We start from the raw sequence: 25,853 nt of genomic DNA, 5'->3' as shown, positions 1-25,853 counted from the left end.
CAACCTGGAATACACCAACAACACTGTGCTTTTCGACAACACAATCGAGGGCATTCAAGGGACGATCAACAGGCTGCATAACAATTCGTTTCACGTCAATTTGAAAATTAATCAAAGAAAACCAACATTTTGTATAACAGCACCTGTTCTGATCCAGACGGGCAAACCATTGAGTATCAGCAGATTTAAATTCTTGGGAGTGTACATCGCGGGAGATAACACTTCGGAATGTCTGGGACTCATGACTATACATACTAAGTTAAAACTAAATATCGAGTTCTAATGGATTCAAGTTCTGTACTATTCCATTTAAGTCGTTTTTTGCGACCCGGGATTCGCCTTTCGGCATCTTCAGGCGTCGTGTACACTCACCAAAGGCAAACACACACTGACAACGAACACCCTTAACTCTACCTTATAAAATAAATCAATACAATAAAGTAGGTAAAAACTCCATTACCTACCTATTTAGTCAGAAATTACAACAAAAAAATACAATAAACATAAATGTTTTTTGTTTATAGTTTATTGTATTTTTTGTTGTAATTTCTGACTAAATAGGTAAATTACCTACTTTATTGTATTGATTTATTATATAAGTTAGAGTTAAGAGAATTTTAATTCTGCCTGCCTGTTCTTTAACCCAACCGGATACAAGCGTTTTGAACATGGTGGAGATACAGAATAATGGAAATAGCTGAAAAGATGCAAGAAGACTGGAGATCGAAAGAGATTCCAGAAGGCATCGAAATTATGGTCAAAAAAGAAGGAAAATGTATGTTCTATGTACTATTACAAAATAAATACAGCATTATATCATTACTTTATATGGACTCTTAAAGTAAATTAAATGAACTGGCTTCAAGCATTTAAAATGTGGATTGTAGAAAAATGCTTTGAGAATTCTGGACTAATTACTACCAACTTAGAATTATTAAGTATAACGAAAGTATATAAAGAATGGCTCACCAACATCGAGTGGCATAAAAATGCATGTATCGGGTACATATTGCATGATAACAAACACAAACGAAGAATTGCTAAATGTAATATTACCCGGGGTGAAGGAAGAAAGAAATCTTTGTGGCTACAAAATTTCTAAATTAGACTGGTGTCGAGGACATGTTTCAAAAACCCCAAGGCTGAGATAGGATTTCAAAGGTGATCACCAACATCAGCAAGATCAGACAAGGCACTTAAAGAAGAAGTACAATTACATAATATAATCTAGAGCAGTGATCGCCAAATGTCGCTCGTGGCAGAATTTTCAGTAGCTCGCATAGAATATTTTATCATATTAATAAATTTGACTTTCAAATTTTATTATTGGACTCTGAAATGAAATATTTCTCGAACCAAGTGTCAATGAAATGCTTAACAAGTTGCCATTGTAATATGAATTTCTTGGCATTACGATTTGTGCGTACAGACAAAGTAAATTAGAGAGCAGTCAGCGATGTATTACGATGGGAACTGCACCATACACTTTGGCTCAAGAGTGTTATCTCAATTGTAGAATCTGTATGGCCTTTCGTCCCAACAGAAAAGTATCCAATTTTAGTTCGAATTGCGCTCAAAATGAAGGCATTGTTTTGTTCTACCTACTTATGTGAATCAACGTTTTCCACTATGAAGGTGGTTAAAAGTAAATATAGAAACATAGTCACAGATGTCCATCTTGATAATTGTATTTAGGAGTGACAAGGAGCTCACCGAGAATTGAAAAATATTGTGGAGGAAAGTGAATTCCATTCTTTTCACTAATTATTTTTACTTTTACTCACACGTATTTCAAGATATTTTTCAATTATTATTTTGTTTATAACTAAATAATTAAAGTATGTATTTTATATTTTATTGGAAGTCCGATGTCCTAATTTATTTTAAGTAATATCATAGTATTATGACTATTATGTATGGTAAGATAAAGGACGATGATAAAAAATTATAAAGGAATATGTATTAGTAGCTCACCAGATAATTTCAATTTCTGAAAGTAGCTCATATCCTTATTGAGTTTGGAGACCACTGATCTAGAGTCACCACCTTTTGTTAATAAATTGAATTTTTACAAAACGTTTTTTAATTTATTAAATTATTTTCTTTCAGGTTTGTCTCTTAGTCGTCTTAGGCCCTCCTCCCACGGCGCAACTGAAATCTGGTGGAACTGGTTGGTGATGGTACTCATAAACTGACCAATGTGATGATTCGCACACGGCGCTACTGAAACCACTTGAAATAATAATCACATAACCTCAAACTCTCAAACTGGACCATTAGCTGTTTTGTACAAAAACCAACAACACGCACGCTGCCGCGTTTACTTGAATAAAATTAGGTTATTTCAATTTTGCTTGTCTTGTACTTTTGACGTCTTGGGTTGTAAATGGTTTTTATAGCATGACACTTGTTCGCAGTGCTACCAATTTTGGTAAGAAAATATGATTTTTCACCGAATCTAATGATGTTGGTACCACTGTTTTACGGTGACTGGAAACTTGAGAGACCGCGCGACTAGCATGTCGCATCTCTTCGCGACCGTTTTGAAGCCGAGAGATTCCAGTCTCGCCGTCAGCAAGCCGCCATTGAAATACATTAGCTAGATACTGGCTGGAATTTTAGTTTCAGTTCCGACGGACATAAGTTGGGCCGTGGGAGGATGGCCTTACGCTGACCATCTCAATCAATAAATCTGATGCAGGTTATCACATCAAAGTATTCAACGGATCCATTGCTGATTTAGATACGATATAGATTAGTGATGAACCCAAAAATAGTATTGCATAGGCAGAAAATAATTTACTTCCCATCACTTCAGTTTTTTCCTCTCGTCCACTCGAATTGTCAAATTTAGTTAGTTATAAAAGGAACTCATCTATAGACATAGATACAGGAGGACCTCGACTTTCGCACATAATTGGTTCCTGAAAAGGTGTGCGAATGTTGAATGTTCGAAAGTAGAGGGAAGTAAAAAAAAATGAAATTGTGTGTATTTTGAAATATGTATGTATCAAGTAAATATAAGATGTTTAAGAGACATGTTTAAGTGAGGTTTGCGGGTGTTTCCCTTAAAAAGTTATTAAGAGTTAACTGTTTGCCACTCTTCTTTTTCTTATTTTAAATAAAATATTTTAAATGGTAAATTATTACCTTTACAATATTGCTTAACTGCTGGCACGAAATGTAAAGTGAACCAATCTTTTAATATTAACGCAGTAAACCCAGGCTTTTTTATTTGATTACTGGAAGCAAATTTTTATCCTTCCCTTTCAATGCTCTGAGATTTTCTGGTTGGTAAATTAACATTGGCATCAATTTTAAATCACCAGCCAAGTTTCCACCAAGAAGCAATGTCAATCGGTTTTTAGAAGGTTTATGCCCAGGGGCAACCGATTCTTTCTTAGATAAGAACGTACGACTAGGCATTTTTTCCAAAATAAACCTGTGTCATCTACATTAAATATTTGGCTAGAGGAATATTCTCCATCTTCAATAATTTTGGATAATGAGGAAATAAATTCTTTTGCAGCATCTTTATCCGCATCAGCCGATTCTCCAATGAATTTAATATAAACCAACCGTTACTTGCTTGAAAAATCGTGTTAGAATCTTTTTTTAATCTAGCCTTCCAATCTCTGTGCAAACTAAGAGCCTTTGTTTGAATAATTGAAATATTCAGAGGGACATCTTTTTGATGTTGGTCGTCGATCCATGATGACAAATATTTTTCCATTTCATCCATAACTATACCGTGTCTTTTGGAAACAACCTTTAAAGATATATTTCCACAATTTTGAACGTATTCCTTAATTTTATTTTTAGTTTTCAAAATTGAACATATCGTAATAGACCTGTTTGTATCATACAAACGTCAGATTGAAACAAAAGATTCACCGCAATCAGAACGTCGTGTGAAGTTTATAAGTCCTTGATTTCTCTTTGTTCGTATCAACACTACAGTTTTTCTGTTTCTCACTCTTGTTTATAAATCTTTAGGGTGAAATATTTCAAATGAATCAAATTAGCAGAACGCACAACACGACAAGCCTGCACGTGCTCCTGCGCAAGACAAAACCTATTCTAGCTAGCTCACAAGCAAAGTGACGGGTGCGAGCAGGATGCAAGTGATGCAAGAAATGCACTTGATTGTGAGTGAGCGAGAGGGGGATATCTTTACCCCACAGAGCGATGTTTTAAAAAAAACGATTTTTTTAAATGTGCGAAATAGCGAATTGTGCGAAAGTCGAACGTTCGAAAGTCGAGGTCCGCCTGTACTCTTCTCCCATAGAATAAATAATTATGTAACGTTGAATTTTTGTTAAATTAATAGATGTAAGTAATGACTATATCTTTGAAAAACTACATCACAGCTAACTTTTATGATAATGGCAACATTTTTTTGACTGATAATGACGACATTTCTCAAAGCTTCGTGAACTGATGTTCAAACCAGAATTTTCCTTCTATAAATTTAAGCGCATTTTATAAAAATTAAAAACGTTTTATTTAAATGTTTTTTTATTGAAAGTATCTGACTTATTATAAGTTTTTATTACAATTATTAATTTTACAAGATATCTATATCAAATTAATCAATGTGATCTGAGAACCAGAAAAACCTTAAAAACTTATATTAGTTATATATGTACTACAATATAATATTATAGATTGTATGAAGTTAAAATTGTACTTCTTCTCCAGTTTAGTGTCGTGGTTTTGTAAAGTTTTTACAAGAAATAAGAGATTTTTACAATATTTTCCATGAATCTAATGACTGGTTGGGAAAACCATATAGATACATTAATAAATGTTCATACTATGGACTGTTGAAATAAAATTGAAATTTCAAATTGATGTATTATACAGTACACTCTCAGTAATCCGCCGCTCGATTATCCGACAACTACTATAATCCGCCGTTATTTTTATTGGTTAAAAGCACAAAGTCAAGTTCCATAATTCGCCGATATTCGATTGTCAAATTCAGTAGTCCGCTGCGTACAAGTATACAACGCAGATGAGACGGATTTGTTTTGGAAACTTCTCCTTGGTAAAACATACGTTCATCGCGAAGAAAGTAATGTACCAAGGAGGAAAGTGCCCGAGGACCGCATCACAATTTTATGCCGTGCTCCAATGCAACCGGGACATACAAACTGAAGCTTTTGGTCATAGGGAAAGCCAGGAATCGTAAGCCATTCAAGAATATCTGCCTCACTGAACAACTGGTTGTGTCAGGTGATTTACTGCTTAATATTTAGTTATGTACTAAACTTAGTTTAAAGTATAATTTAGTAAATACTTGATTTTTAATTTGCTAGTACAAATTTCTCAAAAAAACTATTTTTACGAAATATGTACCTGTTTTAATTTTACCATATTTTGTATGTATGCATTATAATCCGCCGCTTTCACTAATTGGACACTTGTCTGGTTTTTGGGGTGGCGGATTACTGAGTGAGTACTGTATAATTCTTTACTTTACTGACTCTACATCAATTTTTAACCTCTTAAATGCCGGGAGGTATTAACATGGCAGTACCCGGAGGGCCCCGAATTTATATGAAAAAATAAAACTCAGGGTACTCAGGGGCCATTTCCTTGTTTTAAACCATGTAGTTTTTCGATAATATTATCTTTATAATAATATCCAACTTAGAATAATATGTTGGATGGTCAACGGCTGGTCGGCCCCAAGTGGACACATTGACGCCGGTAGATGTGTTCATAGCAAAAGTTGTGCAGCGTAAGCTGTAGCTAACAGCAGGGGGCGAAGGGCGAGTGACCGGCGCCATATAACTGGCCTTCTGGTTAAGGGAAGGAAATCCCGGACAGAAAAAACCGGTCGAGCCGACCCTTAGGGCCCTCATGGCTCAGGCCTCGGGAACGCTGGGCTAATCACCTTGCCTCCTTAAACGAAACAGATTAACACAACACCTTCACAGCAGCCTCATTGCATGGAAATGGACAATGAAACAGGTAGAGTAACCCTCTCTAACAACTCGAGTATGCGCACTGGGACATATAATGTTTGCACCCTACGTACCCCCGGAAAGGACCTGCACGCCACACGCATCATGCACACCTACGGTGTGGACATCCTGGGGCTGAGCGAAGTGCGCTGGAAAGGAGCCGGGAGAAAGTTGATTGAGGGTTACTCTATTGTCTACTCAGGTCAGGAACAATATCAACGCCAGGGACTGGCAGTATTGATGTCAAAGAGAGCGGCCCGTTGCCTCGTGAAATGGGAACCAATCTCGGAGAAAGTGATACGCATGGTAGCTCCTAGACCGTCTTTCAGTGCTACATCCCCACTGAGGATGCTGACGCGCAGATAAAGGATGCCTTTTACGATTCTCTCCATGTGGCAGTCTCCGCCATCCCCCGAAGAGACTGCGTGATTGTAATGGGGGATTATAATGCGAGAGTAGGAGCAGACCCGGTGCTCGGCCCCACGGTCATGGGACGACACGGCCTCGGTGACCCCAACAATAATGGTGAGCGGCTCGTAGAATTCGCCACTCTGAACGAGCTCGCCATCGGAGGCACTGTTTTTCCTCACAAAGACATTCACAAATATATGTGGACATCTCCTGATGGACGCATTAGGACGCAAATTGACCACTTCTTGTACAGCTTGAAGCACCGAAAGGAACTTCTTGACGTGCGTACTTACAGAGGTACTGATATCCATAGCGATCATGAGTTACTCATTGGAAACATCCGAGTAAAACTCAGTCGCCAGGTGAGGCCTCCAAAGCGCGAACGAATTGACGTTGAGGAGCTCCGACGCCGCAGAATTTGTATTGACTTCGAAACTGCTATACGAAATAGTGTAGATTGCATCTACAAGCGGCACAAATCTGAATTCAACCTCATTGAGGCGGACTGGAGCCTCATAAAGAGTGCGATTGTGTCGTCGGCCCGTACCGTTCTTGGTACCAGAAGGAGTGAGCAGCCAAAGTGGATGTCTGACGAAACGTGGGTTGAAATTGGAAAACGAGCTAGGCTGAAAGCCCTGAAAGACGAGGAGACAGACCCCGACCAAACCGAGGACCGCCGGACTGACTACCAGACCCAAGACAGGGTAGTCATACGATCCGTGCGGTTGGACAAGCGCAATTTTATGATCCGGCAGAGGAGGCAGCAAGCAGAAATGATACCAGGAAACTCTTCCGAATCACCCGTGAAGTCTGTGGCAGGCGACCACTGACCCCCGAAGCCGAATGCGTCAAAAAGATTTGGAAGAATCATTTCTGCGGAGTGCTGAACCGCCCACCCCATTTAGATCCCTTTGACATATCTGCGGAAGCTTTACTTTTGGACATTCCCCGAGTGACCGACATTTCCGATTGCCCACCCACGCACACCGAGATAAAATCGGCTGTGAAAAGGCTCAAGAACAGAAAGGAATCGGGGGGAGACGGGATTCATCCTGAATTCCTCAAGTACAGCCTGAGCGCAATCCTGCACCCTATGTTTCATCTGATGACAAAGGTGTGAGAAGAAGAGCGCTGTCCAAGGAACGGGGTGAACAGTGAAATCATCACACTTCATAAAAAAGGTGACCCTCTAAGCTGCAACAATTACCAAGGCATTACGCTACTCAGTGTTCCAGGAAAGATTTTGGCAAACATCCTCTTGATGAGAATAAGGGACCCAATAATGCACGTCCTCTGGAAAAACCAAGCCGGGTTTCTACCTGGTCGAGCGTGTGCAGACCAAATCCACAACCTTCGATGTCTTCTCCAGCAGAGCCATGAGCTGAACAGTCTGATGGCTTACTGCTTTGTGGATTATGAGAAAGCTTTCGACAGTCAGCACCGCCCCTCCCTCTGGATGATACTGGGAGCATACGGGATCCCTCCCAAGAACATTGCCATAATCAAAAGCCTGCACGAGAATAGCAAATGCTGTGTCAGAATTGGAGACACTGTCACGGAATGGTTCGGGGTCACGACCGGAGTCAGACAGGGTTGTGTCCTTGCACCGTTTCTCTTCATTATTCTCTTTGACTTCATACTATGGAAGTCAATATCACCCGACCTCGAGGCATACCTGTTACCCCCACGGTGAAGCTATGCGACCTGGAATACGGTGACGCTGTCCTATTCGACAACTCAATCGAGGGCACTCAAGAGACAATAGACAGGTTGCATAACAACTCCTCTTGCGTTGATTTTCAAATCAACTCGAAGAAAACCAACGTCTTATGTAATAGCACCTGTCCTGATCCAGATTTCCCTCTGATTGGCGACGGACAAAACATCGAGTGCGTCGACAGCTTCAAGTATCTGGGGGTACACATCACGAGAGATGGCATTTTGCAGAAAGAGCTCGCTATCCGAATGGGAATGGCTGGAGGAGCAACATTCAACTCGATGCGGAATGTCTGGGACTCACGATTGTACTCGGTCAAAACCAAATGCCGCCTATTTGACGCTTGCACTCTGACGGTGCTGCTTTACGGTAGCGAATCATGGCACCTTACGAAGGCTCAGAGCAACCGTATACTGAGCTTCGAAAAGAGATGTTTGCGACGAATACTGGGTGTGTGGTATGACTTTAGGAGCAACGAGGAGATAAGAGAACGCACCAAGCAGCCTCTCATCACGCTGAAAGTGAAGAGGCGACGTTGGACCTGGCTCGGCCATGTGCTACGGATGCCAGAAGAGAACTTCAACCTGGCTTGCCTGTTCTTCAAGCCGACCGGATTCCGGCGTCCTGGAAGGCTGCTAAAACAATCTACAGAGTGTATACGGCGGCAGTACGGGATGGCGATTTAACCTGGAACAAAGCAAGAAGACTGGCGAAGGACAGGGATTCTTGGAGGCGCCGCGTGGTGTCCATATGCTCCAGTTAAGGGGCGGATATGGCCAAAGAAAAAGAAGAAGAATAATATTACATTTATATAATATGAATAATTCTTTAACAATATTGTTCTATTATAATCGCCATTTAAGCGCCCTCTTTTTTGACAATGTTTGGACAGCTTCAAGTACCTGGGGGTACACATCACGGGAGATGGCATTTTGCAGAAAGAGCTCGCTATCCGAATGGGAATGGCTGGAGCAACATTCAACTCGACGCGGAATGTCTGGGACTCACGATTGTACTCGGTCAAAACCAAATGCCGCCTATTCGACGCTTGCATTCTGACGGTGCCGCTTTACGGTAGCGAATCATGGTACCTTACGAAGGCTCAGAGCAACCGTATACTGAGCTTCAAAAAGAGATGTTTGCGACGAATACTGGGTGTGTGGTATGACTTTAGGAGCAACGAGGAGATAAGAGAACGCACCAAGCAGCCTCTCATCACGCTGAAAGTGAAGAGGCGACGTTGGACCTGACTCGGCCATGTGCTACGGATGCCAGAAGAGAACTTCAACCTGGCTTGCCTGTTCTTCAAGCCGACCGGATTCCGGCGTCCTGGAAGGCTGCTAAAATAATCTACAGAGTGTATACGGCGGCAGTACGGGATGGCGATTTAACCTGGAACAAAGCAAGAAGACTGGCGAAGGACAGGGATTCTTGGAGGCGCCGCGTGGTGTCCATATGCTCCAGTTAAGGGGCGGATATGGCCAAAGAAGAAGAAGAAGAATAATATTACATTTATATAATATGAATAATTCTTTAACAATATTGTTCTATTATAATAGCCATGTAAGCGCCCTCTTTTTTGACAATGTTTGGACAGCTTCAAGTACCTGGGGGTACACATCACGGGAGATGGCATTTTGCAGAAAGAGCTCGCTATCCGAATGGGAATGGCTGGAGCAACATTCAACTCGACGCGGAATGTCTGGGACTCACGATTGTACTCGGTCAAAACCAAATGCCGCCTATTCGACGCTTGCATTCTGACGGTGCCGCTTTACGGTAGCGAATCATGGTACCTTACGAAGGCTCAGAGCAACCGTATACTGAGCTTCGAAAAGAGATGTTTGCGACGAATACTGGGTGTGTGGTATGACTTTAGGAGCAACGAGGAGATAAGAGAACGCACCAAGCAGCCTCTCATCACGCTGAAAGTGAAGAGGCGACGTTGGACCTGGCTCGGCCATGTGCTACGGATGCCAGAAGAGAACTTCAACCTGGCTTGCCTGTTCTTCAAGCCGACCGGATTCCGGCGTCCTGGAAGGCTGCTAAAATAATCTACAGAGTGTATACGGCGGCAGTACGGGATGGCGATTTAACCTGGAACAAAGCAAGAAGACTGGCGAAGGACAGGGATTCTTGGAGGCGCCGCGTGGTGTCCATATGCTCCAGTTAAGGGGCGGATATGGCCAAAGAAGAAGAAGAAGAATAATATTACATTTATATAATATGAATAATTCTTTAACAATATTGTTCTATTATAATAGCCATGTAAGCGCCCTCTTTTTTGACAATGTTTGGACAGCTTCAAGTACCCGGTTGTTCGGTTACCGTAACAATCAGGGCTTGAAATGGACCGGAGCGCCGTTCCTGTTCAAGAAATCGGTAAAATTATCGCTCAGACTAGTTAGATAATTTGACCGTCTGAGCCTAGATAGGCCATATAATAAAAAAATCTAACACAATTATCTTTATAAAATACACATAACGTTTGATAACTATGTAAATATCACCAGAAAACTGTCGAGCGCTCCGGTTCGTAAACTTATCCATTTGGAGCGCTGGTACAATGTATACTATTCGCAACAGACAAAGACATAATATGACATATTTTTAAATCAGGTTTACAGAGACACAATAGTATTAGTAATTACAGATAATTTTATATTAACAGTTTTTATGAATCAAATCATCTCACAGTAACAAAAAAAGACAGCGCAAAATGTATATAAACAGAAATAGCAAAAAAAAATACCATAATTAATACGTGATAAGACTTCTTTTCTTATAAATTTTTTGACAGAATTCCACATTAACCATTACAATGATCACTCACGCAAATGCAACTTTTACCAACACGACAATATGAAATTGAATGTTTTATTATCTTTAAAGGCTTTGTATTATTTTATTATACAGACAGTTAAAACACAATAATCAATCAAATTACTGAAATGCGATAACAAATCGTAATATTGCATAAACCAAACCATAATAATTGACTAATCCACATTCATCTTAAACGATGATCATAACATAATAAATCAACAAAGATATTATTAGGAATAAACTTTTGATCATTCCCACCTGAGCTATAATTATTCATCATCTTCATCTTCATCTTGAAAAGAGAGCACCGGCTTTGCTTTTGGTACTTTTACTGCTTTTTTACTTGTTTTTTGTTCTACTGCCTCATCAGCATCAGGCACAATCTTCGTATGAGGCTTGAAAATAACGCGTTGACTCAGATCAGCATGCTTCTTTTTCTTCTATAATAAAAAAAAGTTTTATCAATCCACTAATTAAATCAACTTAAATAATGACTCCTGACTGATGATGAGACTTGATGATGATTTTTTTTTATGGTTAAGTAATGTATTTTTGTGTGTTCTCTGATGAAAAGATTTTTAATATAAACTTTTTTTTTATTTTTATTTTAAGCTTTTAAATATCAAAGCACCATATTACTATGTAAGTTGGCTATAAGCAGTGGCGGCTCGTGGATATTATATTTGGGGGTGCTACGGTTAATTAAAAATAAATGTTTATTTGAATTATATTTTACTATTAACCCAATGCTTACGGGCCGCACAAAATTATATTTTTGCTAATTGCTTTTCAAATGCAAATTAACACGTTAATTAAAAGAGCCCATAAACATTGGGTTAACATCAAAATTATTTAAATTAAACAGTATATGTGTTTTTATTTCATTATTAAATTGATTCGTCTTTTTTCCTTGAAAGAAGGTCTATCACCTTTCAGTTGCTTTCGACATCTGTCGCTACTCGCGCTGCGCATCGCGACTAGCTCAGCGCCGCTGTACCCGACAACGTTCGCAACATGAAAATACTGCCAAAGCGACAATACCAGACTAAGCCCTGAGCGGCGAGCCCCGCTCCCTGCCTTCGCCTATTCGAACATATTCTATCGAAAATGGTACTGCATAAAATCATGATGCATCACTTCCATCACGGTGTATGAAAATTATTATTGGATGTATCGGTGCGCGGGTGAGTTTAACACGCTGAAATAATATTGATATTTTCATATTATAATATACATAAATTTATGTATATTATAATATTACATTTTTCTCAATTTGCTTGGGGTGCTACAGTTTCGAAGTGCATATGGACGAGCCACCACTAGCAATAAATAAAAATAAATTCAATTACTATACATTATGTTATATTCTTAAATCTTATGAATTGATCATTGAATAAAAAAAATTGTTTGGTTATAAATTACCATGGTTAAATTAATGGTACAGGTTGTGATCGAGAAATCTCATCTCGAGAATTTTTATGTAGAATATATGGTACTGTAGAAAAATGGCATATTTGGAATAACCTGGAGCTCTACAACCTCTTCCAACTAGAATGTATCTCCAAATTCGTTAAGCTTAGCAGATTCCAATGGGCGGGCCATGTAACAAGAATGGATAGTACTCAACTGCTCTGTGGAATTCTGGATACCAGACCGGATGGTCGGTTGTCGATTGGCAGGTCCAGACTACGGTGGGTGGAGGATGGAGATGCTAGAGTGGCCGTTACAGACACCTGGAGGAGACTGGCCCAGGATAGGGGGAGATGGAAGAAGTTCTCAAGGGAGGTTAGGACCAATGTTCCCTCTAATTTTCTATGTGCGCAAAAGACATTGGCTGTGCAACTTTAAAAGGAAATTAAAATTTTTGTGCACCACATAACAGTATTTAGACCTACTAAATGAAACGGCTAATTTTTAATAATGACAATAATTAACAACACTATAATATCAATTAATTTATTCATTGAAATAGTAAATTCTATTTAATGTAATACAATATAATATATAGAATACCAGTTCTCATTCTCAGTTTTCTCTGCGATCTTCAAACGTTTCCGTTCATTAACCTGATAGCTGCCCATAACGTAACGTTTACGTCATGCACGGCGGCGATTCAGGCGCCATACCGTGCGATATACGTCGAGCCGTTCTACGCGCTTGTATGAGTCAAATATTTATTTATTTAATTTTAAAACGTGTAACTACATTTCTGATCAGACCTTGCAAGCAAAAAACATTTGTACGGCGCATACATCGCGAGAATAAGGGAATTTCCCGAGAGGCCAAATCAGGGTTAGCTCAAAATTCCCCTGTACACTGGGATATCTTGTACAATAGGCAGTGATTCGATAGTGATGCGTCAGTTGTCGCCGGAATATCATTTAGTCGGGATGCTAATTCGGAATGCTTTCTTATTCAGATTTGCATTATAATTGGAATGTTTTCAATGTTTTTACATTGAAATTTAATTTCTATTGAGTGACCAAGTGTTTTTATTTATATTTCATATACAATTTGCGTATAAAAAAGTGTTATATTTACGAGTTTTATTTTAGATTTTACCTATTAAACTTGAATGAAAAGAAAGATTTTCGATGTTTTTAGATAGAAATTGACAAAGGACTAAGTGTTGTGACTATTTTTTATTTGTATTTCGGATTCGATTTGCGTATACAAAGTGTTTTATTTACGAGTTTAGTTTTACAAATTTTATTATTCAAAATGGATGAGATCGACGAAGTTGGTGAAATCGATAACCTTATTGAAACAGTTGAATCTGAAGACGATGGAAGTTATGATTCGGATGTCGAACTTGAGGAAACTTTGGAAGTCGATGAAAGTGAAATTATCACACCGGAATCCACTGAAAGACCGACATTTGAGTGGAAATCGGATATGTTTGAGCCACGCGCATTTTCCTTCGATGCTAACGTTTCGGGATGCAAAGCTGATAATTTGACTTCGGATGCACTCGAAATGGACTATTTCAAATGTTTCATCGATATTTCTTTTGTTGAAATGTTAGTCCGAGAGACCAACAGACAATTTGTTTTGCCACAAAAAATATCACAGTTTTGAGTGATCGTCTACGGCGATGGGTAGACTGCACAATTGATGATATGTAGACATTTTTGGGGCTGTGTATGCTAATGTCAAGGAATTCACGGAATAAAATATCTGAACACCGGTCTATCCACAGATTGTTATTTTCACCATGTTATTCCGAAACCATGTCCAGGAATCGTTTCGAACTGATGCATCGAATGTTGCATTTTTGTGAGGTTGCAGGTTCCCAGAGATCGACTATATAAAATTAGACAGGTCCTGAAGGAACTGAAAATTTCTTTCAAGCAGTACATGTGTCCATATCAGAACATATGTATTGATGAGAGTCTTCTCCTTTTCAAAGGCAGACTTTTATTCCGCCAATTCATCAGGACGAAGGCTAGTGGTTTCGAAATAAAATTTTTTGTAATGGCTGATTGCAAAACTGGTTTTGTCTTAGATGTAATCATTTATACCGGAAAACAAACTGAAATTGAGAAAAATAATTACATCGGTATATCGGGCAACGTGGTGGTAACGATGCTTGGACCATACTTGGAACTAGGGCATACATTGTACATTGACAACTGGTACAGCAGCCCAACGTTATTCAAGTATCTTTATGATCACCGGACGAATGCCTGTGGAACCGTAAGGAGAAACAGAATTGGGATGCCCAAATTTACTAAGAAATTGAAAAAAGGGGAAACCGATACATTCCATACTGACGAAATTATGGCTTTGGCGTGGAAGGATAAAAAGGATGTTACAATGTTGTCCACAATTCACAACAATACTTTCAAACCTACTGGAAAAGTAGACTATAAGACTAAAATTCCGATTTCCAAGCCGGAATGCATTGTTGATTACAATAAAAACATGGGTGCTGTGGATCGTAGTGATATGATAATTTCTTCTGTAAATTCGACAAGAAAAACTGTCAAATGGTACAAAAAACTTTTTTTCCATTTGATAGATTTATCTCTGCTGAATCCAACAAAAAACTGGAAAAAAACAACCGCTGGGTGAATTTCAATTGAAAGTCATCGGACAACTGATCGAAAAACATAAGTTAGAACCAAAAACTCTTTTGAAGCGAAAAGCACCCTTACCCTCTAGGCTAACAGAAAGACATTTTTTGGGTAAAATACCACCTACTAACAATAAAATTAATGCGGCAAGAAGATGTTATGTATGTGCCAATACAAAAAATCAGAAAAGACGGAAAGAAACTAGGTATTTGTGCAAGCAGTGCGACATTGCTCTGTGTTTTGAACCGTGCTTCGAAATTTTCCATACACAAGAAAGTTTTTAGTGATTTTAATGTGTTTAGTATACTTCTTAGTGCTATAAGTATTTATGGTGACATTTTACAAAACTACTATAAAATTTATTTTTCAAAATACTTATATTAAAAAAAAAAAAAAAATCAACTAATTCTTGTAAGTGCAGTGTTGTGACAACCCTACCATACCTGAAAATTTTCAGACATTTTCACGAAATTGTGTATGAAAAACTTTTTCGCCGAACTTCAATTGAGGTCTCATATATGTAAATGCATTATATTAAACTTTTCACTATTCTTTTAATTTTTTTATAATATAATTAATTCCTGGCCCCTGGGGAGTATACCTAGTACTTTCAGCTGGGCTGTTAAAAGGTTAATAGTTTTCTTTTTCTATTTTTCAGTGGGGCTCTCAAGAAACATGTTCTCCAATTCTCCCCTAAAATTTGGATTTTTACTCCTAAATTTTATAATACTTTCAGTATGAGACCTAAGCGGAAATAAAAAGGCGCACACAAATTGCAAAAAGTGCGATGACACGCCTTACCACTATATGGAAGGATCGGGGAATTTCGATTGCCACAAAAATGATGCTTGTGCAAACATTAGTGTTCTCGATATTCGTATCGAGTCGAGTCGTGGACCCTGAAGGCAAGAGAACGGAAGGCAATTGATGCTTTTGAGATGTGGTGTTGGCGCCGAATGCTTCGCATTTCTTGGACGGAGCACATGACGAACCAGTCAATCATCCAGGGACTGAAGATAAAGGAACGGCTCTCGACGATATGTCTGAGAAGAATTCTGCAGTTTTTTGGACATATTGTCAGGCGCGGACCGGACAACCTGGAGAGACTGGTAGTTTTGGGTAGCCTCCAGGGAAGGCGAAGCAGAGGAAGAGCGTCTGCGCGATGGAGCGACCAAGTGAAAGAGCTGACTGGGGGCACCATCCATTCTGCCCTGAGAGAAGCGGAAGATCGAGAAGGATGGAAAGTCTTGGTCGCTCAAAGGATGGCGAAATTTAAATGTGGTCACGATCCTCAGCCATGAGTGCACGACCAAGAAGAGAGAAGAGATGAGACCTACTAGACAGATGGCGTTTCAAGAAATCAAGTTCATCCCAAAACTTGTCAGTTGAATACTCTCCGGTGGTGTTTGCATCTCGGCAGTACTAACAAACCAGTCCGTTATCTTCATAATTTGCTCAAAGGATGATATTAAAAGTATTTATTTTTATGAATCGTCAAACATATGACATTGCATAAGAAAATAACAATCTTTAGATACATTATTGTTGATGCAAACTCGTTTCTTTCAAATCTGCCATTGAATTCATCAATTGAAACGTCAGTAGGCGTAATTTCACTACTTAGCCGGTGTTGCCATTCATTTACGGGTAGCCAGTGTTGCCAGTATAACTCAGTGTTACGGTGGTGTAACTTTTGTGCGCTCTGTTGTAATGTATGTGCGCGCGCTCGGCAAGTCGTGTGCACGCGCACAGCTTAGAGGGAACACTGGTTAGGACCTGTCCTGGGTTGTTGGGCTACTTACAATGATTATGAGAGGTTACTGTTATCCAATTTCGCCACAAATACATGTGAGCCCTCATCTCAATCTCATTAATGTAAGTGTAGAAAACACTTTGTTTCTATGTTACCTTCCACATAATATATCCTGCCTCCATGAGTTAATGAATAAATTGAAAAAAACCTTGAAAACAAACCTTTGAGAATCCTTTTCTTTTCTGCTTCGACCTCCGTTTCCGTCAAATCTCCTGGAGATAAAACAACAACTTGAGGGATTTCGCTCCGCAAGAAGACCCTCAGGACCAGCGATTAACTCTTGACGCTGTAACCAAAAAAGAAACCACTGTAGTTGTAGTATATTGTAGTATGTCAATGTTTATGGAAGCCAAAATATCTGAACAGTGACTAAACCCATGCATCAAGAGCATACATAAGTGAAAGGAAAATAATTTTCAACAATAGATAGGATGAGATTTTGCATTCTTCGCCAATCCCCGAGCGTCATTCGAGAAGAGAGCACGTTGATTTTTTTGTGATGGTGTCGTAAAAATATATTCTCATATCGTGGAAAGATGACTAAAAAACCTTATGCCTGTACTCGAAAAAGAAAAAATGTCAATGAATATTATTATTATTATTACTAATACAACAATAAACATTACACTAAATGGATGCATGTTTTTATGTCAAATTATGTTCCGTTCGGCACGCGTCATTAGCACAATCTACGCGTCGCATAGTTACGATCTTTTTAGACCATGCCTCAGCCTTAACACAATATGCCCAACAGTGACATGTCATCATATATTGCAAATAAGAGTTTAAATTTCAGATACCTCCATGAAACAAAAAATGTACATCACAATCCACAAGTCGGCATTGTCATGGCAAATGGATTTCGATACAGTGTTAATGTATTATATTTTTTAATTTCTTCCAAGAAATGTCTTTGATAAAAACACAATTTGATTAATATGGTAAATAAATTGAAAACACAAATGTCAAATAATAAAAACCTCTATATAATTATTATAATTAGTAGATGTGCACATTGAAAATGGATGCCAATTATTATTATTTTTATATAAAATGCTGTAAATTTTGATTTGTAGCAACGTATCTCCCGGTCAAGTCGCCTCGATAGATTTCTCAGAGTAACGAATAGTGAATAATTTGGGAAAGATTGTGTCGCCTTGTTCGACACCCATACAGTAAATCTGCAAAACAGCTTATGAAGCTTTATACTGGCTGTTGCATCACTGTAAAATATGTTATTCAGGATGTTTATACAGCGCCTAAAAATTACTTGGTTGTACAAGGCGTCTATAATTGAGGATTTTTTGAAAAAACATTTGATTCTTCAAATGTTGTGCTACTTCAACAGTTTAATCACCATTAACAGCAATTACCTTAGTTACCAGCGTTTTGCAGACAACATTATTGTCTTTATGAACCACCAAGAAATCTTCAGAAAAGGATGCAGGAGCTTGCAAATGAAAGCCGCAAAGCAGGTTTAAAGATAAATGTCTCGAAGACAAAAGTAATGATAAACTACTTTGCTGAACATCAATGGCTCTCTAATCGAGCAGGTTACCTACGTAAAAGGTCGGACTGCATTTTTGGCTATTTTGACTTGATTGCCTTTTATTAAATATTATTTTAAAGACAATAAAACAATGATATAAAAAAAAAAACAAAAATTCAATCAATATTTTATAGACATAACTAAAAAATACGATTTTAACGTCTTAATTAACATTGTGGTGTCATTCAAATTTATTAAAATCGTACTACTGTAAAGTTGCCATTTTGCAGTTCCAAATTTAAACATAGGAGATGTCGATTTGTCAATTGATGATGGTATGTATGACAAGATTGCTCGCACGGTGTGCATTTGGGCGCCAGAGTAATATCTTCAAAAGTGACCTCCCATTGTGTCTTAAGCATTAAGTGTTCAACCAATGTGTGCTACCAGTGGTCAAGTATGCGTGTGAAATATGGACTCCTAATGTAAGAGAAATCCAAAATTACGAGTAACAGTGTGGCATGAAAATGAGCATATTAGGCATAAAGCGGAAAAAAGATCGCAAAAGAAACAGATAATGAAAAAGACAAGAGTACATGATGCGATAGAAGTCAATGAATAGATGAAATGGTAATGGACTGGACATCTGCCGTCATACAATGGCACCCAAGAGCCAATAAACACCCTGAAATCCGCTGGATAGACGAACTCATGAAGTTCAGTGGATGTATGTGACAGCGAAGAACTAGGGACCGAGAAGAATGTTTGGGGAAGCCTCCATCCAACAGTGGATCGACCCCGGCTGTTGATGAATAAAGTATACAACTATTTTCAAATTTTGTTCTTTTGCCTTTTTTCATTTGCCCTCACAATATAGTTATTTTGAACCGAATTTAACCTAAAAATGGATTCTTGGGTGTTATAACCAATGTTCCCTGTAAGGTGTGCGCGTGTGCGTGCACACACCTAGCAAAATGTGTCCGCACACGTCATGTTTTCATCCCCCGCAGTCTTCACACCAAAATATTGTAAAAGAAAGTTTCCTTTGCCAGCTCGAATACACGAAACCATCACATGCACAATTCTTCGACTCATTTCTCGGAAGGCGAAGGTCGTTGAGCGGGATCAGTATATCCGTCCCGTTCTATCACATGCCAAAGTATACGAAAAGATACGTATTTTAGTGTTTATAAATGACCACCCAATTATGTTGTATACACCTCGAGAGGAGAGATGTGAAAAACATATTATCATTAAATAGCAGCGATATAAATTTAACCGCGATTTAACTGTTTAGTATTTTATCAAAGAATACTTTTCTTCTTTATTTCCTATTTTTTTTTTACTTCAAAAATTATCATTGTTAGTGTTAGAACAAAAATAATAAATACCGTTAAAATATACGTTTTAATGAAAAATTGTACCTGTGTTTGTGGGGGGGGGGGGGTAAATTTACCGCACCGGATCACTACGCCACTGCTCAGATTCGTTGATGATCCGCACACACAATAGAAAAATTAGAGGGAACATTGGTTATAACTGACGGACATGTGCCCTTTGTAGATTGGGGTAAGAAATAAATAAATAACAATTAATAATCCTCAATAATGTCAACGTATGCTGTTGAACTTGACTCGAAATGGTGCACTGGATAGATCAAGAGAGATAAAACTTTCTGTCTCATTTTCGGAATGGCCAGCATTCAGCATTTTTAAAAATCGCAAAAAATGCATTTGAAGCGGCTATTCGAAAGCTTATGTCTAGAACAGTGGCATAATCCTTGGAAATGCCTCGTGGCTGCCATTTAATCATGTCAGTGTAAATATGGGATAAAAAGTATGTCATACTAAACTTATATCAAGCTATTCCATACCTTAGTTTCAAGAGAATCTCCTTCCTTGTATCCAATCTCTGCTTTAGTCGCTTCAAAAAGTTTGGCTCTTCAGGTTTAATGTAATCGATATTTCTTTTCGGCGGCATTGTGGTTTAGAGTTCTGTATACAATCATATAAACAACTACTTGACAACAGAGAATGTCTTAGCTATATTTATTTTGAATACAAAAATTCTAAATTCCTTACAATACATAATGCAAGCGGATATTATTATTATCACGTTCTCTGTTTACAGAAGTCAGATGTCAGAAAGTGTACAAATCATAGATAAGTCCAAATCTCGGCGGATTCTCGGCCAGAGTTGCCAACCTCTTGAAATAAAATATAGTAAATGATTGAGTATTACCAATAAATTATGTAAAATTCAGTTTCAAGAAAAGCGCAGCATAACTACCCTTCCACCATATTGTATGTGAAAAATTACAAATTTCATCTATTGTAGGTTATTCATGTTTTCAATTAATTTTTGGCAATTCCACTTAAATTGCCAATGTGTTCATTTTAATAAAATTAAGCTCGTATTTCAACACCAGAGTAGGTACTAACTTTACCACAGAGTTTTACGGAAATTTACTACTTTATTTATTATTACTGTCAGTACCTATGGAATACATGTTTATTCTTTTCAGATAAACCGACGATGTACATCATGTCATCAATATTTATTAAAATATTCGCGTGCCTACCTCCCTCATGATTCTATTGGTCAAGTAGAACAAGTATGCAAGCGATGGAAAGAAGTCGTTCTAAGTCGCAGAACTTCTGATCAGATGCTGATCAAGTACCTATGGCGGTAAATGTATGGCCGACATGCCGAGAGTTAATAACGACCACTTTAAATTCATCACATTCGTTCAATTCACATGTACGAATGCCAAATATGTCAAACACATTTTACTCAAATGCCCTCAAATTAATAATGTCTCTCTGATGGATTGTGGAGAATTCTGCAGTATTGAAACATATTGAGTCTCTTCGCGGTATGAAACAGTGTTGTCTATTACATAGACCTATTTTGAGAAAGTGGGATTTTGCTATTTTGCATTGAAAATCGGTCAACATCAACTATTACATAGTACCTACGTACTTTAAAGTGCAATGTCGGTTTGAGTGACCGGAAATTTGATAAGCTCCTTTTGTGTCAAAACCTCACCCACATAAGTCAATCAGTATCCCAAGAAAATATGATATTAATTATAATATACCTAATCTATACTTTAATAATAAATTGTTGTATATTAGGTTCGTAGAAATCATACCACTTAGCATTACATGGGTGACACACTTAAATATGTATATCTTGTTGTCGAAACAAAACAATATAACAAAAACGTTACATTACTTACACGTAAGAAACTATTGACATATTTTATATATATATAAAGTAAGTATAGCAATATTAGCAATCAGACCACTCAGCATTAAATGTGTGAGACACTTTAATTAAACAAAAAAATAAACAAACAGACATGGCTGAAAAAAAATTATCACTTGAATAGGCAATCGACATGAATTTATTATTCTACCGATCGAAATATTATTTGTTATTACAGTCGTAAGAAAATATAATACTATGAAAAATGATTATTCGGCTAATACACCGTAATGGTATAATGTGCTGTGATATGATATAATAATACACCGTCTCTAATTTCGCCAATCGACTTGCTGGTCTAGCTAAGTTGTTTACTGGAAATGGATTCGCTGGGAATATATTACCGCAGAGTAAGTTATTTGATCACTTATTATTCTACAGCTACATACGACCTTTCCAGAAATTACGAAATTTCGATACTATATAATATAATTGAGTGGTTTTTTTTTGTTGCAAAAAATGGATATAAAAACGGAATTTAATTACGTGTTAACCTAAACGATTTACTAATGTATAAACGATATTATATCTATGTTCCGTAGCACTGTGGAATATGCACTTTTGGTATGCTTTTCAGTAGCCTAGACGGTCAGGAAAGTGTACACGTCTGCCTATACGTGTGACGTGATCATGCTGTCTGATGTCTTCTGGTGCTAGATCGTTCAATGTTGGTTTCTCCTTTGATGAGTTGTCGTCCTCTTCTGCCATTATGTATGCGGGTTTAAGGCGGTCTACAGTGACTGTGATGTCCTTGCCTCGAACGCGAATGGCGTAGGTTCGAGTATTCCTGCTGATTACTTCGTGTGGGCCAGTGTATGGCGACTGCAAAGGTTTTTTGACAGTGTCATCTCGGAGTAGCACATGCGTGGTCTTATCCAAATCTTTGAACATAAATGAGTGTTTCCTGCCGTGGTGCGTTGTTTTGGCGGGTTGCAACTCATAAAAATGTTGTCGGAGATATTTGACAAAGTTGGCTGGTTCACAGTCGTTGGGTTGCTTTGAACCTAAGAATTCGCCTGGTAACCATAGAGGTTTGCCATAGACCAGCTCGGCTGAGGTAGTTTTGAGATCTTCTCGCCAAGCTGCCCTGCTTCCCATCAAAACTGTGGGCAGTGTCTCTATCCAACGCGTGTTTTGATGGCATTTGGTGGCTGCTTTCATTTGACGATGTAATCTCTCGACCATGCCATTTGCTGCGGGATGGTACGCGGTGGTGTGAATGTGAGTTGTACCTCCCAGACGATTTAGTTGTCTGAACAGCTGTGACTCAAACTGTCTTCCTTGGTCCGTGGCGATTCGTACTGTAGTTCCAAACCGCGTGATCTATCCGGAGTAAAATGCTCGTGCCACTGTCTCTGCTTTTTGGTCTTTCAACGGGAAGGCTTCTGGCCATCTAGTAAAGCGGTCTACACATGTTAAACAGTATCGATGTCCCTCCGACGGTGGTAGGATGACAATTTCGATGTGGACGTGCTCAAATCTAGTTGACGGTGGCACAAACGTGCCTAATGGTGCTTTGACCTGGAGTGTAACTTTATTTTTCTGTCATTGAATGCAACTGCGAGCCCATCGCTTGCAGTCCTTTTCGATATAAGGCCACACAAAACGCTGTGTTGCGAGTTTCGTGGTTGTGGTAATGCCAGGATGTGAAAGTCGGTGTATTGCATTGAATGCAGCTTCACGAAACGGCTTGGTGCTGAAAGGTCTTGCATATGCAGTAGACACGTCGCAAAAAATAGCTACGTTAGTTTCCGGAATCTGCACCTGTTTCAGTTGTAAGGCGGATCCGTAGGAATATCTTTAGCTCTTCATTTTTTTGTTGATCAGCTGCCAAGCTTGCGTAATCGAGTAGATTTTCGGCTATCGCTTCTACTCTGGAAAGAGCGTCGTAACGACGTTGTCCTTGCCAGGGATGTGGCGGATGTCGGTTGAAAATTGTCCGATGAAGTCTAAATGCCGAAACTGTCGTAGAGTACATTTCTCGGCTTTCTGCCTGAAAGCAAAAGCGATGGGCTTGTGGTCCGTGTATATGACGAATGATCGGGCTTCTACCATGTGTTGGAAATACTTGACTGCCATGTAGATCGCTAGAAGTTCACGGTCGTAAGCTCTATATTTCTGCTCGGCTGGGCTGAGTTTCTTGGAGAAAAACGCGAGTGGTTCCCACTGATCGTTGACCAATTAGTGGAGTGCTGCGCCAACAGCGGTGTCTGAGGCGTCACTGATGATAGCTAGAGGTGCGTCATTTTTCGGATAAGCTAGCAGTGTTGCATCAGCCAAACTTTTCTTGCATGCTTCAAATGCTCTGTTAGTCACGAGAGTCCATGGAATAGGCTGCCTGCCTTTTACCTTATCCTGGAGAAGTGTGTGCAGAGGTGCTTGAGTACCTGCAGCATTGGGTATGAACCTTCTATAGAAGTTCAAAATACCCAAAAACCGGCGTAGGCCCTTGACATTCTCTGGGCGGCTGTACTCCCGAATGGCTTCCACCTTCTCGGGTAGTGGACAGATTCCATCCGCAGATACTATATATCCGAGGAACTTGACCGTTGAGGTACCAAAGTCACATTTCCTTGAGTTTACCACAACTCCGTACTCCTGCAAACGTGTAAAGAGCGTTTGCAGGTCTTGGAGGTGTTCCTCTTCTGAGCTTGAAGCGATCAAGATGTCGTCAATGTAGGCATAGCAGAAGTCCATGCCTTATAGTACTTCGTTGATGAATCTTTGAAAAGTTTGCGCCGCGTTACGGAGACCAAATGACATATATGGGAACTCGAAGAGGCCAAAGGGTGTCGTAATGGCATTCTTCGGTATGTCTTCTTCGGCAACTGGGATTTGATTGTATGCTCGGACCAGGTCGATGGTGGAAAATACCTTCCTCCCGTGGAGAGCTTGGGCAAAATCTTGGATGTGACGTACCGGATACCGATCTGGTATGGTTTTGGCGTTCAGACTTCGGTAGTCACCACATGGACGCCATTGTTCATTCGATTTGGCTACCAGGTGTAACGGTGATGCCCAACTGCTACCTGATGGTCGAGCGATTCCAAGTCTCATCATATTCTGAAACTCCCTCTTCGCAATCTGTAATTTATCTGGGGCGAGTCGCCTTGGGCGAGCAGCCACTAGTGGTCCCGGTGTTGTGTCGATATGGTGTTTCGATGTGTGATGCGGCGTTTTGACTGTGCCATCAGGACGTGTGAGGTCTGGAAACTGTTGCAACAGGTCGTGATACGCAGACCTGCTTGAAACAGTTTTGATCGACAGAACCTCTCCCGTACTGCGGTTTCCGGAAGTGGTGAGATGAGTGGTTTGGTCCAACAGACGTCTATTCTTGGCGTCGACTAACAATCCAAAATGGATTAAGAAGTCAATTCCAATGATGGGCTTACTAACATCGGCAATGACGAACCTCCATGTTAAGTCTCGTCGTAGGCCCAAGTTTAATGTCAGCGGAAGGTTTCCATATGTAGCAATTACTGTTCCGTTCGCCGCTGACAGTTCGTATGTCGTTTTCTTTAGACGTCCTGGAATCTTAGAACGTGGGTACACACAGAGATCGGCCCCTGTGTCGACTAGAAACTGTGTTTTCATGTTGTGGTCGGTGACAAATAAGCGGCTTGACATCGGGCTGTATTCGCTGGCCGCTATCAGTGATTGCCCGGAGCGTTTCCCTCTTGATGGCTGCAGGGTTGTCTGCACTTCTGTGCAGCTGCTCCGAACCTATGATGGTACCAGCATTTGCCTTGGGTATCTTCTCTGTTGCGACTGGATGAACTTGTACGGCTTTGTGAGCGGTTATTGAATCGCCGGCCGTGGTTTTTTACCCGTGGGCGTGAGTCACGGCTATGGATGCAGGCGATTTCATCTCGGATCCTTGTCATTTGCTCCTGAAATGACAATGTGAGTTTCCGCATCCTGGTCTCAATCAGTGCTTCCATGGCTGTTGTACCTATTGATGAAGTCAAGTCTATCAACTAATAATCACTATCGCTACAACTGCCGTCAGAAACAAAGCCATTAAAATAAGAAGTTAGGTTCCTAAATAACCTCAGGATCATTTACAACATATACAGAAACTTCTTTTGAAAACAATTCTCTTATCATGGCTTCATTGCTTAGTAACGGACCGGATGCGAATATCAACTTCTTAATATGAGGACACTAATTGTCTTTTGTGCAATAACATACACAACTTCCATGTCAACATTCTTAATTTCTACTAATTGAATATTCACTAATTAGTTGTCCATGTTTGAAAATAATTCCATTAAGTTTT

At 39.3% G+C, this 25,853-nt stretch overlaps 1 protein-coding gene and 1 long non-coding RNA gene across 2 annotated transcripts; both read right to left on the bottom strand.

The window, feature by feature from the left end:
- Nucleotides 1-10,761: 10,761 nt before the first annotated feature.
- On the bottom strand, nucleotides 10,762-20,446 carry LOC147079337 (uncharacterized). The gene is made up of 3 exons (XR_015069247.1): nucleotides 20,178-20,446; nucleotides 16,977-17,101; nucleotides 10,762-11,366 (listed from the first exon to the last, which is right to left on the bottom strand). It is a non-coding gene; the product is annotated as an uncharacterized LOC147079337 (long non-coding RNA).
- A 1,701-nt stretch (nucleotides 20,447-22,147) lies between these two features.
- On the bottom strand, nucleotides 22,148-22,759 carry LOC147079336 (uncharacterized). The gene has a single exon (XM_085956760.1). The coding sequence runs from the start codon at nucleotides 22,757-22,759 to the stop codon at nucleotides 22,148-22,150; it is 612 nt and encodes a 203-aa protein (XP_085812886.1).
- Nucleotides 22,760-25,853: the final 3,094 nt, after the last annotated feature.

Source organism: Rhyacophila brunnea, unplaced genomic scaffold (genome assembly GCF_057557595.1).
Source record: "Rhyacophila brunnea isolate RB1 unplaced genomic scaffold, BYU_Rbru_1.0 scaffold_1, whole genome shotgun sequence".
Lineage (NCBI taxonomy): Eukaryota > Metazoa > Arthropoda > Insecta > Trichoptera > Rhyacophilidae > Rhyacophila > Rhyacophila brunnea.
Note: the sequence above shows the minus strand (reverse complement) of the source record. Positions and strands in the feature narration are given on the sequence as shown.

Bases quoted from the DNA above. Each gene is read 5' to 3' on its own strand.
- LOC147079336 (XM_085956760.1), bottom strand. From the start codon at position 22,759: ATGGTCGAGAGATTACATCGTCAAATGAAAGCAGCCACCAAATGCCAT.